This window comes from Henckelia pumila, chromosome 3 (genome assembly GCF_033568475.1).
Source record: "Henckelia pumila isolate YLH828 chromosome 3, ASM3356847v2, whole genome shotgun sequence".
Lineage (NCBI taxonomy): Eukaryota > Viridiplantae > Streptophyta > Magnoliopsida > Lamiales > Gesneriaceae > Henckelia > Henckelia pumila.
The window spans coordinates 142544204-142558031 of NC_133122.1; the positions used below are offsets into that span (position 1 = coordinate 142544204).

Genomic DNA, 13828 nt, shown 5'->3' on the forward strand with positions numbered 1-13828 from the left:
TCGTTCCCATTAAATTTCACGTCAGAACAATCACAGAGATGGAGATGGTGATCGAACTATGACACTTCGACAACTGATAGTTCAATTTAAAATATTTGCCTCACATGGTTGTACAAGAACTAAAGTCATTTTGTTCAACCCCGCAAACTGAAGTAGCTATTGCTGGGAGAGGTCTGTGATGTTTCGCATAACCGACGACTATACCCCCCCCCCCCCCCCCCCCCCCCCCCCAATTGTCCATCTGTCCTATAGGCCGAGGTTATGCAGTGTATGCACGACGTACGTTTTAAAACATTTGAGCTGGATTAGTATAACAGTTAAAAATTTGTTCTTGGTCTAACAGAAACGAACTACGAAAGTTTAACCAGTTATATAAACCTCAAAGTCTCAACATATTTCAATTTTCGTGCATGGATTAGTTCTATATGTGGACATACATACAACTTGGCCAGGCTTTAAAAAGCTCCTGCTTCATCGTCAGTGTAATAGCTCCGTAAAACGAAAAAAAAATCAACCCCCCACGAAGAGAGAAAACAGAGAGAGATGGAGGGAGTACCCTTGAGGTAAAGAATACAAGTTGTAGCAAGATTCTTTTACTAGTTGAAAGGTGAGCCTCGGACAAAAAAATATATGTATCTGGCTAATGCCTCTTCATTTCTTGGAAAATATTCGATACCTTTGTGGATAGTTTTGGCAGATACTTGAATAACTGAAAAAAGAAAACAAAGATTAGCATAATGGTTTATAATATCGGTAAGCTTTGAATAAAATAAGATGAGCCAGCGAGAGACGAGATTTTTTGAAGGAAGAGACTGTGAAAAATGATGCAAATGCAAGTTCTATTTTCTTTTTTACATTTCTGCAAGAAAGGAAAGTTTATTGACTTTAGAGATGCGAAAAAGGCAATTACGAGGAATCTCCAAATGGCATACTAAACCCGAAAAACAAAGATAATCCATTGTGAGTTTCTGAGAGTGTTTCATCAATTATTATGACAAAGATTCTTCACATTTTCTTCCGTTAGATACTTGTGCTCTAGTAGTCTCTTAAAAACACAAACAACTAAAAGGTACGAAAAGGTCACGATTTCTAAAGAAGAGAGCTTCACTGGATTGTACTTATGAACTCATCACATAAAGTAATATTAACCATGCACCTACATTATAAAGCAAGATGTAGAACTATATCGCATAAGATACACAATTAAAAACACGGAAATTCGCATGCATGATAACCTTCATGAACAAAAGCGTGTCATATCAATGGGAATTGAAGAAAATCTTTGTTCAGAATGTGATTCTCTAATTTATCGAGGAGATATGAAACATGCCAAAAAGGCCTTTCAGGACATTTCTACACATTCAAGTTGAACAGATATTTGTGTTACACGAGATAGGTTTTATTAACACAGCTTCTGGCATCATTTTGTTTCCTTCAAAGCAAATGTGTACATAAAATTTCTATACCAAGTTGTTGCTCAGAAAACTGGAAGGTGTTTGATTATTTAGGGAGTGTTTGCAATCATTAAAAAAAATGATCTTTAGATTTTGGCTTAAAAATCACTTTTGTGTGTTTCTTAAACCCAAATTATGTGTTAGCTTATGCTTAACTTAATTGAAATCCAAAAGCTAGTTATATGATGAGTATGATTCTCTAAAAGTGATTTTAATAAAAAAGTCAATGTTAAAATAACTCTAATCACTTATTTATCAAACACTATCCAACTTTGGTTTTTAGATTTTCACGTTCGTTTCCAAACACTACCAACTTTTGATTTTTCTTAATTTTTTTAAATCTATAAATTTAATCACTTCTACAAAAGCATAATATTTTGCAAAAATTACTCTAATCACTTATTTATCAAACACTATCCAACTTTGGTTTTTAGATTTTCACATTCGTTTCCTAACACTACCAACTTTTGATTTTTCTTAATTTTTTTAAATCTATAAATTTAATCACTTCTACAAAAGCATAATATTTTGCAAACACTCCCTTAAGCCATCATCAGATTACGTTCTTTGACCCATAAAGAACTAATATTTGCATTGTGTATGCATAGAGTCACAAATCATGCATCAGCTTGTTTAAAAAACTAATAGCAGATAACATAGGATCGGGTTTGGTTTAAAAATACCATGGACGCACACGTTTGGAATTTCTAATCCAAGACTAAAATCGAACAATGTAATGTAAAAATGTACATGGGATATATTGCTAACTTATAGTATGGTCGAAAAATTTAAAGAAATATTCCCTACCTATGTGTGCATTACATTTTGCTTTATCTATCGACCTAGATTTTGATGACATAATAATTGGAGTAACCTCAAAAAAAGCTAGATTAGTTTTGATAAAAAGGAAATTGTTGATGCATAAAAATAAAATAAAAGATAGACTATGGATAGGCAACATACCCAGAGCTTCACACAAGCATCTATTACGACCGGAACAAAGCATATAAATATAGTTATGGCAGCCTGATCCACCTCTAGTCCATAATGCTCAACTATAACCTCTAATAATGTCTGCCAGCCAGATTCAGAATGATACCTGCACATTTAACTGTTGCTTTTAACTAAACTACAAAAGAAATAACAGAAGGAGAAAAACACTTTCTTAAGTAGTTGCAGAATACTGAAATTCCTGGAAAGTGGCGCTATCATATTCTCAGAAAATTTAGACCTAGTAACAATACCGTGACCAAGGATACAAATGAATTCAAATGACTGGCGAACTTTCCTAGCCGGTTCAAGTATAATTTGATTCATATTCAAAATTATCAAACTTAATTGAGTGTTTGCACAAAATTGCTTGTTGATTAGGTTTGGACCAAACAAACCAAGCTCGAATTCGAACTTTCACTAGTGTGAAAAATTGTCTATATTTTGAGATTTTAGGTGAGCTTCAAGCCATTTAAAAATTTTCAAACATGAGTTTGGAGTGCATGCGCACCTTATATATCAGTCCTTTGAATTTCAAACTTGCTCAAAAACAGTTCAAGGATTGTTGAAATGCACAATGCTCATGTTTTGCATATTTTTTTGTTTGATATTGATATTAGGAGAGACTTTATTATTGGAGATAATTTCGAGTTGCACCAACACTTGGAACAGTGAACGATTTGTTCACACTCTAAGCAATATAGAAGTTCAATAAATAAAATCAAATTGAACGAGTTTTAAATTGCATGACATGCAACATATTGTAGAATGAATTAAGTGACGGGAGGTTTCCTACAATATACCATGTAAACCTCGTCCGTTGTGTTGAGGTATAATATAACTCGGATCATAATGGAGTGAAATAGGCAGGGCATGAGTGAACTTCACTTGTATAAAATTAATAGATCTTCCCCTTTAAACAGGTCCTTCGGCGAAAACCCCAACTGATCAAACTACCATAAACTGTGATAATTTTGTGGAGAAAGGGAGGAGAGTTTTACCCCAAAAAAATATCGGTGATGAGTATAATAAGAAATGCTTTCCCTGTGTCTGAGATGTTATTGAGTAGCTTATAACCTGTGAATTTCAGCAAAGCTACCTGCAAAAGTTTGTGAGAAAGTGAAAAGGCATCATCTGAAGTTATACAAAATGTATTCAAATGCGTATGAATGGCAGAGAAAAAATGCAGGGATGTGATCAGGAAACGATGATGAAAATTTATGAGAGGAAATATCAGATTAAAAATGGACTTCTCTTTCCTTCCACATTAAAAAGCTGGATCTATTGTATTTCAACCCAAACTAAAAAAATTTACGTGCAGTGAACTATTTTGTGTGAAGTATCAAGAATAATAGTTGAAACCTTGACAAAGAAACAATGGAAAGTGGGCCCTACCAGAAGAACAAAAATGGTTAGTCTTCGTACCATCAACAAATGTCAAGCTCAAGCAGTTTGCACTCAAAACTGTATTTGTTTGCCTCTTGTTAATGTTTGACTGGAGTCTTTTAATTATCTTCGGTTTCTGGTGTTGAAACATCTTAGTAGCAAATATAACAGACAGAGTTGTGAAATTAATGTAAGCCCAGTGTTCATATATCAGAGTTCAAGAGACAGAAGAGATAGAAGAATAATATGTTGCAGTAGAAGTAAGAAGAGAGGAAAATTTGATGAAACTCACTTGATTCTGAAAGAAATATAGAAGAGCGAACAATGACACCCCAAACACAATGTCTGACCAGATATTTGCGAATGCTTTACGGTTCTCTAACCTCCGCTCATCTCTCAATGCTATTCTGTTTATAGTAACAAAAAGTGACTGATGACTCCAAGTAGTCTAGTCCTCTTATTCGTAAGATATTTAAGTATGATCAGAGGGGGAAAAAGGCATTAATGAATTAATGATTATAATGTTAGTAAAACTTACGCTTTCTGTCGTATTACCAGGAAAAGATCCTCATCAGAAAGAGACGGAGATTTACCAATCTCTACTTCAAGTCGATAACGTGCCTTCTCAAGATTAAGAACCTTGACCATTTCTATCTTTTGTGATCTCCTCACATCAAGCATCTGCGCAGCAAGTGGAACGGTCTTGACGTACCTGGTCAAGACAATGGGAACCGTGATTGATTGAAAATGGATAAAACTACACTAGGCCAACTGTCAAGAGACATAGCCAGTACCAAATGAATCTTAACTTGCAAAGAGCTACTTTATTATTAATATAGAGTAGATCATGGGCTAATCATGCCCCTATACAGCTTGAAAATTGACTTCCTCTCTAAAGCATAACCCAACAATTTAATTCATAGCAGAATGCCTAATTAATATTTTCCACGTTTCTGCGGCTTAAGTTTGGTACTTGTTAAAATTTAACTGTTTTCTTTCTCATCATTCTGTTCTTTTACAAACTCGTCATAGTTCTTTCAATCCTCTCGTCCCATATGAGCATTTGTTTCAACTTTATGATTCACATTCAAAAAGAAAAAGAAAGGGAAACTTTACTATGTAGAATGTGATCCCCTTGCCCTCTCACCTTTTGTTTCCTTACGTTGTGTTTGTGGTGATGAATTTAAGTTCAATGAATTTCAAACCAAAGGCTAAAAGTCCCTTTTCAGCCCAATAAAATTCAGGCACTTTTAGATAAATTTGAAATTAGCTCTCTGCTTAGCTGTCATTGCAAATCTATACCCTTCAAAAAATGACAATAGTAAGCTGATTCTCTCCACTTTTTTAAATTTAGAAATCAAGATCACCACCATGTCATCACGAGGACTTCAAAGAGTGTATCACTTCACTAATCCAAAAGAGGCAATGTATAGCATGTAAAAATATACCTGTCTAAGAAAGGCATGAGAGCATAGTCATGAACCAAGAAATCCATAGCCCACGGAACAATAATAAGTACTGCCAAAAATTTGGCCTGAAATCAGAAAATTATTGTGCACGTCAATTGGGATGGAAAGATGTAGCATGCATGGATGGCTTATTAAACTTTTCAAACAATCATCAATCCAATTACACATTAATATTTAGAAAGTCATAAATATAGAACTTAAATCTCACCAATGCAAGGACCTACTGCATCTTTATATGCCAAAATTGTAACATTCCATTACCAACAACTCAACTCAAAAGTAGATAGGTGGAAAAATGAAGGCAATGGCTGATGCTATAAGATTTTATTGTACAGACATAAGCATCACAAATAGGAATTTGTTTTTTTACTCAATTTGGCCAATTTATCAAAACTCATGGTGCATAATTTCCAAGCATCTTGCGCATTTTTCAATTTAAAATTGATTTATACCGCAATCGGCGTTCAAAATAGTACCAACTTCAACTATAAATAAATAGTACCAACTAAGCTGAGCTGCAGAAATCACTAACCTATGCCTTGTCCAAGAAAATAATTGAAAAACCATGGAAAATTTACTTCAATCGCTTAGATTAGCTGAGTGATTATGTACAGTGTTTGGCTCCACTGAAGTCTAATCTTCCATAAATTATTGTTCATGGAGAAGATTAGGTAGTTACTCACATATTCATACTGTTCCGCTTATCCAAGGAGCAACTAGCAACAAGGCCAATAACAGCAGTGCCTGTTTTCTGATTACTTTGGCGCAGCCTAATAATATTCATGACTTATCATATTTCACTAGAAATAAGAAAGATCCACACATAGAAGAACAAAGAGACATGTACAATTCACCGGACTGAGGGCTCTCTTATGTTTTATTTTAGTCCCTTCATTATTTGTGCCCTTGAATGGCATGACAAGAATCTTTTAGCTGCAACATCTTTCCATTTGGACTTAATGGTTTGGAGCATCAAAACCAATCTATTCGAACATCAAGATTCAAATATTAGACGCGTATACATAAACATATGATTTCCCTATAGGATGCCGACTTTCATAATCGGCATACTAGTATTGGATCATATTTTGTGCTTTTGGCATTGGTTACTAATATCAGTCCTCTCGAACTCCAAACAGGTTCTTTCAGGCTGTAAGACTGAAGTATGATATGATCTACATGATGAATTTGGACAACCAAATTAGATAACAAAACAAAAATCCTACTGCAGAATCTGGAACTAATTCACATTGCACCCATATTCTTGTATGTGATAGCACCATAACAACACCACAAGATCGACAAATAGTAAGGTATGGTATGAGAATTGTCATCTTGACCAATACAAAAACATAAGATTAAATCTTAACAGAGCTATATCGATGCCAATGTGTCAATCACTCACCGAATTGATCGAGGCATAACGAAAAACTCGATCTTCATAAAGAATGTCATCATCTTCTCTGCCTAGAACCATATCCCTCACAGACTTAACCAATCCCCTCCCAGAAAACACGTCGGTTAAATCTTCTACTATATCATTTCCAGGCTTTCCAACAGCATCATTCGAGTTTTCAATCCATGATGCGCCGTTACCAGCATCATTACTACTTCCATCAACAAGCCAATCCTCCCACCTTCTACTCTCCTCATTCTTTACATCTTCCTGTGCTTCCCTCAACTCAACAATTGCCTCAGCTCGTCTTTTCCACGCTTCAAATTTCTCATAATCAGATACCTCATCATCGCTAGAATCTTCGGACTCTAGCACATCAATCGTGTCGTCATCTTTCAAACCAAGCCAATTCCCATCCTCATCAAAAAGGAATCTCTGCCACCAACTTTTCTTCCTCTTCGGATACTTTTTCTTGGCATTCGCAACCAGGTCACGAGACTTTTTCCGTACACTTGACAATCGAACCACAGCAGATGCGGGATTATGATTCGGAAATGAACTACTGGAGCTACTGCTCTTGCACCAAGCTAGACTTTGACACAAGACAATTGAATTGCTCATGAAGAAAACGTATGAAATTCCACATTTTCAGCCTCATATACCTATAAAAATGCAATCTTGGTCAGAGAAACTCGCCAAACATACAATAGAAACCATTGATTCAATCACCCACACAGCCCCAAGAAATGCAGCATCATCTCTCAATAGAAATCAGACTTTCAAAAGAGACATTTGCTAGTGCGCCATTCTTGATAAGATGATCCCAGAAGCTAGAAGAGGGCTCTAAAATATGGAGGAAACAAAGCCCGTGAAGCTTCCAGCAAAAAGCTGAAAAAGAAAACCAGAATTTTGTAGTGGGTTTTATCTATTGGCAGAATAAGAAGGCGAAAGGAAATGGATAACGGTCTTGTCTTCATTCTCTTTGGATAAACCCATCGCTGTTTTCAGTAATCGCGCATTATCACTGTAGAGTCGAATACTGACTTAAAAGTTAAACCAGGCACTGCACATTTTCGAAATAGTAATAAAAAATTATACTTATTATAATATATTTGTGTCCCTCGACTATTATAAAATAGTAGAGATAATTATCCAAAAAAACTGCTAAAATAAAGTGAAAGATTATTTTTCTATTATTTTAGATTTACGTTTATCTTGAAATAAATAAAGACCATAAACACATGATTCATATTGATTTTTTTTAAAAAAAACAATCAAAATCATATTTCAAAGATATAATTTTTGAGCTACCACATGAGTTTTTGTGAAATGATCTTATGTATTTATATCTTTAAAAACAGATTAAACGTACAGAATGAAAAATAATATTTTTGACATAAAAATTAATAATTTTTTACATGGTCGAATATGAGATATGTGTCACAAAATTAACTTATAAGACGAACTTACCAAAGTTTTTGTGTTTATGTATTTACTCAAAATATCACTAAATTTGATTCTTAAAATATCGATATCACACATTCATTATACAAACTCAACGTCACCACATTTCTGAAATATGTATAGACAAAAAGACCAAGTCGACAATTTCCTAGTGAAAATTTGTCAAGGTTCCACTCTTTAATAATATATATTAATATTTTATATATATATATATACGACTATTATATTATTTATTAAAGTATACATTTATAATAAATTTAAAAAATGTAATAAAAAGGTTTAAAAAGTAAAGCCCTGCACCAAATTCGTCGGAGCAACTCCAATGTGCCCATGCCATTTTAGTGTGCAGCATTGGGGTCAACGTTACTTTTACACAAATAACATGCTACTTCTACACCAGGTCCTGTACTGCAACGCTATCACCACCGTGTCTTAACCTTTACCGCGAGTTTCGTTCGTGGCAGATCCATCTTTGTTTCACATTTTCCACTGCAAATCGCAAAAATATTAACATCTATTATACACATGCATTGTAATCCCACCGGCGATCAAGTATTTCCTAGATTGTCCGACAAATTCCTGCCATTTGTCTCGAATGGGGAGAGCAAGACGCTGAGTCCCGACAGCAATATAGCGATAACAAACAGGACAACAGCAGCTGCTTGATGGCAGCCATTGACCAATCCAACCGCCACAAGAGGGCATACCATGCCACCAATTCTTCCTATGGCAGTGGCTATTCCTACACCAGTTGATCTTATATTTGTAGGATATACCTGTTAAACAACAAAATAACTTGTAAATGAGAAATTTGAATAGACAGAATGGAAGAGCCAGACAGGAGGTTTATGTGGCTGCAACATGTCGCGAATAATTTTATTTGGCCAGCCACGACATGACAGTAGGGTAGATGTGTAGTTACGCGAGAATGTTTCAAACAGAATTACATGAAAACATATTAAACTAGCAAAAAAAGTGTCCATGGCGATTCACTTCGTAAAAGCCAATGCGCATGTGGTCCATGAAGTTACAGAATGGTGGTACTTTAGTCCCTTCTGTTTTGAAGCAAGAAGTTTAAATTTTCCAGAAACTCCAACAGCGCATTCAACTCATTCCTTCATGAAAAAGAAAAAGGTTCATGATTAAATCCACAGAAAGGCTAACCTCTGGGGCGTAAATACAGGCAACGGTGAAAGTTGCAGAAATGAATGTGCGAGCTCCAAACAATAAAGTTGTCGCCAAAATCTCATTTTGACGACTCAACAGTGGAAGAAGCAGAATTGCACCCAAGACGAACATCAGCGCCATGGAAAGCTTGCGACCCAATCTGTCTACCACAAACGCTGATAAAATAAGCCCGGGAAGCTCTGAAAGTAGATCCAGAATCAGTTTTGGAAACAACAGTAATGAAAGGTTAACCTTCTTTTTACATCAATAACGTGCTTACCTGCCAGACTTGTAAGAAATACATCAATGTAGAGGCTAGAATTTTGGTCTTTCACTGAATGCAATGTGATGTCGGCACATTTACTTTCCCCACTGCTCAGTTCAGAGGTTAACAATATGATGCCATAATATGAAAATGTATTCCCAAAGTACAAGAACCATAGAAGAAGGTTTGTTCTGATTAATTTCATAGAAAAAAGTACAGATAGTGATGAGGAACTGGAATTACAATAATTTTTCTCTCTTTTCGGGGAAAGTAAATGAGTATTTTCTGACGCAGTATCGTGATCATGCCTTTGATCAGAAATAAGCATTCCGGTTCCAAGTGAAATTCCGTTTAGCAGTGCTGCACTTTCCAGAATACTACGAGCCTCCACAATTCTGCCTTTCATGAATAGAAATCTTGGAGACTCGGGCACAAAACCATAAAAGAGAAGTACGATGAATGCAAGCACGGAAGAAAGTGCTACCAACCATCGCCAGCCAAGACTTGGTGATACAATCTGTTACAAGAATAGCCAAATATGAGGTTGCAAGGCTCCCAAATTTTCAGATACTGTAGCTGTTGAGTGGAGATGGATGATAACGATAATTTAATTCTTAGTCTGTGAGCAACTTCGAGCCATGGTTACTCTGGAAGATTTGAACCACCAATTATTGCCCAAAGATGTTTCTTTAAAACATAGTCGCACATTGGTTTTGTCTGGTTATCAACTGAACTGAACTGACCAAACATATTTTTTGTAAAAATCAACTAATGAATCAAATTTACAAAAAATCAAACAAACAGAAATAACTGATAATCAAACTGACCGAACTAACTAAAACCAAAACATGTATAAAAGGACTCCCCTAAGTTCGATTTATTTGGTACTGAAGAAAAATAAATGACACCATTGAATTGATAGATAATTATCAAGAAAGAATGACTGACTTAAATTGGTTCTGTGGGTTAGTCAATTGTACCGAACTTTTGAACAACATGATCAATTACCATTCAAATTTCTAATCAACTCTAAGAATTAACAAGTGTGTGTATAAAATATGTATTTTCAATTCTATTCCTGGTCCACGAGAAATTGACTCTAGCAAGTAGCACAAACACTTGAGTTTTTAAACCAGAATCCGTCACGGGATAGGAAGTATATATCCCAGATCATCACTTGGCAAAATTACAAGGAGAAAGAAAACAGCAAAGTGAATAAAATAACTAATGATTGTCTTGAAACTTTTGAAGATTTGAATGATAAACAGAAGATATAATATAATAGCATACCCATGCAAGTGCAGCCTCAAAAATTGTTCCAACTGTCCAAAAACTAGATAAGACAATCATCCACGCACCCCTATTTGGTGTTGGAACAAATTCCAAAAACCATGATGTAAATATATGCATACCCCCAAGACCGATTCCAGCTATGCAACGAAATATTATTAGAGAAATATAATTCGGTGAGAAAGCACTTAATAGCCCACCCACAGCTGTTATAGTAGCCACACCAAGGATACCTTTTCTGAAAGGAAAGCAGAAGTAGATTTTGTCAATAAGATATGAGACATATCAGTGTTGATTATAGAACTGACATAGCACTTGCCACTATCACGGAATGAATAGATATATTGCTATTGCTACTTGAGCCCTGCGTTTCGACTACTGTCTCCTAATAAATGCTCAAAATTGTCATTCATGAAATCGAAAACACAATTTTTGTTCTATACTTAACTGGAGGATAGGAAGCAGTCAAACTATACCAAAAATTATAGATAATGGTAACGGTAAAACTCAAATACTTTAAACTATATGACAGCTCAGATACCATATATTAATACTTGTACATTGTAGTCTGGTATTGTTGCTCCCTAATGCAGATGAATTATCACACCTTTTGCCAAAATTGAGAAATTGAAACTCGGGTAGACAGGTAAAATCCAAACATCTTACTTTCGTCCAAAAGAATCTGAAACAATACCCCAAAAAGATGCTCCAACCAACATGCCAGCAAAAACGATGGTTGATATCAAGCTCTTCTCAGTGGGAGAAAGATTCCACTCAGATTGAACAGAAGATCCAATAAATGAGAGAATCATCATTTCCATAGCTTCAGCGATCCAACCCAATCCTCCATAAGCAAGTAGAAGATATTGGTATCTACCAAACCCAATAGTAGCAAGTGCTTCATCTAGGGTAAATTCTGGATCAAAATCTCCCATCTGGATAATTAAACGAGCAAAAACCATGTAATGGCGTATGAAAATGTGACTGGGAATGGGACAGTATATGATACATATTTATGGGAAAATGTCTTATTTTCTTCTGTTAATCACCGAATAAGTCCTAAACAAATTATCGTCATATCACAACCAAAAAATATATTCCATGAGCATCATCATATAACACTTGATATAAAAGGTTGAGTAAAGAATTATCATCCTTTGGGCTGTGAGGCACTAAGGCTTATATATAATATATTCCAACATCTGTTTAGCCGAAGGGATTTCATAACTTAAAAATCCCAAGAAACTTCAAACTACAACCATCATTGCTCTTGAAAGAAAAGAGATTAAGAGAGATAATCTTGACTACCAAAGACTAAAAAAAAACTTCTCAAAGATTATACAGAGGAAAATTCAACCAAAATCTAGAATCTTGAAATATAAATTCGTTATCACGCAATAACTTCGTAACAGCAGTGCAGAGAAAGGCCCAGAGCACAACAAGAATCCGATAGAAATTGAGACGATTATATTACAATCTGCTCTTCTAAAGTTTCAAAATCAAACTAATCTGTGTTTCATGTCATACTGAGACACCATCTCTCTATACGTAAAACCTGTCATTTGAACCCCCATCAAAATCTTGGGGCGATATAAATGGGCTAATGCGAGCATGAACTCTTCGATAATTAGCAACACAAAATTCAATATATATCGTTCCTACAAGAACAAGCGTATAAACAGATATCATTTCATTTGAATATCCATTGAGGATAAACCACCTTCTCACAAACCCACTCACCTTCTCACCCCCAGCCACCAAATTTCAGCAAAAATTTAGAGGTCGATGAGCAATAAAAATAAGGAAAATCTTCAAGATCTCACTAATGCAATAATACTATGAAGCTAATCATAGGATTCTTACCGAGTGGATTCTGCTGGCTAGTGTTCGCGTTTAGTTGTGTAAATTATATTATGAACTTTTTGTTCCTAGTTTTTCCATCTATATTTACAAATATTGATGGATTTAGGTATTAAATAAATTAATTAAATAAACTAGAAGCTTTATTTTAGAAATTAAGAGCAGGTAATAAATTTATTCTAAAAACAGTGGAAAATATTTAATAAAAAATTAAGTACCCAAATCCATATTGAAATCCTTTGAGTTGTCCCCTTGTAATTATTGATAAATAATTAAATCGGATTTCTCCTCCTAAAATATAAAAACCCTAAAAAGGATAAATTATAAATCAATACCCAAACCTATTTTCATCTTACATCTTAATATCTCATCCATTTAAACTTATTTTCTACTCCCTGAAAAGAGAAAATTTTGTTTAAAAATACCAATTCTACCCTTATCTATTAAAAATCCTAAATCATCAGTAAAAAAAAAAAGAGAATGGAAAATAAAAACAAAATTAATCCAAATAGTATATATGTAAAAATTCAAATTAAAATCAAAGAACATAAACCATATCATATATATGTTTATGTTGATACATGAGCAAGTATGTGTTTAGGAAGCAAACATATACTTCCAAATCATTATTGAAAGAAATACGATAAATGATTAAAAGTTCGAATAGGAGATGGATCAATAATCATGCTTGATACAGTAGCAGAAAAATTAAAAATAGAAATTGTGGAAACAAAATTTGTAATACCCATTATATACCAAATAAAATCAGGAATGAAAATTATAATAGGAAATAACTTTTTAAGAGAATATCTTCCTTTTACACAATTTGAAATCACATAACTTTAAACAAAGAATCATCAATGATTTACATTCCTAAAATACGAACAACATTTCGTGTAGGAAATGAATGATTTACAAAGAATTTTCATAAACGAAATACAAATCCAATAGAACTAAAAATAGAAAATATTTTAACGATTAATCTTGAAAAAGAAATCATGAAGAAATTTCATGATATTTGTTCCGAAAATCCTCAAGACAAAACTAAGAAAAGAAAACAATTCATTGCTTCAATAAAACTCAAAGA

General features: G+C 34.4%; 2 protein-coding genes across 4 annotated transcripts; both read right to left on the minus strand.

The window, feature by feature from the left end:
• Positions 1 to 351: 351 nt before the first annotated feature.
• LOC140890596 (protein DAY-LENGTH-DEPENDENT DELAYED-GREENING 1, chloroplastic) lies at positions 352 to 7731 on the minus strand. 3 transcript variants are annotated; one of them, XM_073298501.1, is made up of 7 exons: positions 6705 to 7728; positions 5279 to 5364; positions 4369 to 4542; positions 4123 to 4237; positions 3446 to 3543; positions 2418 to 2553; positions 352 to 709 (listed from the first exon to the last, which is right to left on the minus strand). In XM_073298501.1, exons 1-7 carry the CDS (start codon positions 7314 to 7316, stop codon positions 641 to 643), a joined length of 1290 nt encoding a protein of 429 aa, XP_073154602.1. In that variant the 5' UTR covers positions 7317 to 7728; the 3' UTR covers positions 352 to 640. The 3 variants fall into 3 exon arrangements, 1 of the variants encoding a protein (XP_073154602.1); XR_012152219.1 differs by lacking the exon at positions 352 to 709 and adding an exon at positions 3870 to 3981 and having other exon boundaries at positions 2419 to 2553; positions 6705 to 7731; XR_012152218.1 differs by lacking the exon at positions 352 to 709 and adding an exon at positions 3840 to 3981 and having other exon boundaries at positions 2419 to 2553; positions 6705 to 7731.
• Positions 7732 to 8340: 609 nt separating this feature from the next.
• LOC140890741 (organic cation/carnitine transporter 7-like) lies at positions 8341 to 12783 on the minus strand. Its single transcript, XM_073298762.1, has 6 exons — positions 12745 to 12783; positions 11548 to 11816; positions 10882 to 11119; positions 9607 to 10108; positions 9324 to 9526; positions 8341 to 8935 (listed from the first exon to the last, which is right to left on the minus strand). The coding sequence occupies exons 2-6, from the start codon at positions 11814 to 11816 to the stop codon at positions 8708 to 8710; spliced, it is 1440 nt and encodes a 479-aa protein (XP_073154863.1). The 5' UTR covers positions 12745 to 12783; the 3' UTR covers positions 8341 to 8707.
• Between the last annotated feature and the right edge of the window lie 1045 nt (positions 12784 to 13828).

Coding starts and splice junctions, on each gene's coding strand:
- LOC140890741 (XM_073298762.1), bottom strand. CDS start 11,816: ATGGGAGATTTTGATCCAGAATTTACCCTAGATGAAGCACTTGCTACT. Junction 11,120..11,547: donor TCAGATTCTTTTGGACGAAA/GTAAGATGTTTG, acceptor CTTTCCTTTCAG/AAAAGGTATCCTTGGTGTGG. Junction 8,936..9,323: donor CCTGTATTTACGCCCCAGAG/GTTAGCCTTTCT, acceptor GTTGTTTAACAG/GTATATCCTACAAATATAAG.
- LOC140890596 (XM_073298501.1), bottom strand. CDS start 7,316: ATGAGCAATTCAATTGTCTTGTGTCAAAGTCTAGCTTGGTGCAAGAGC. Junction 4,238..4,368: donor CTGGTAATACGACAGAAAGC/GTAAGTTTTACT, acceptor TACTATAAACAG/AATAGCATTGAGAGATGAGC. Junction 710..2,417: donor ATGCTTGTGTGAAGCTCTGG/GTATGTTGCCTA, acceptor TTCTTTTTTCAG/TTATTCAAGTATCTGCCAAA.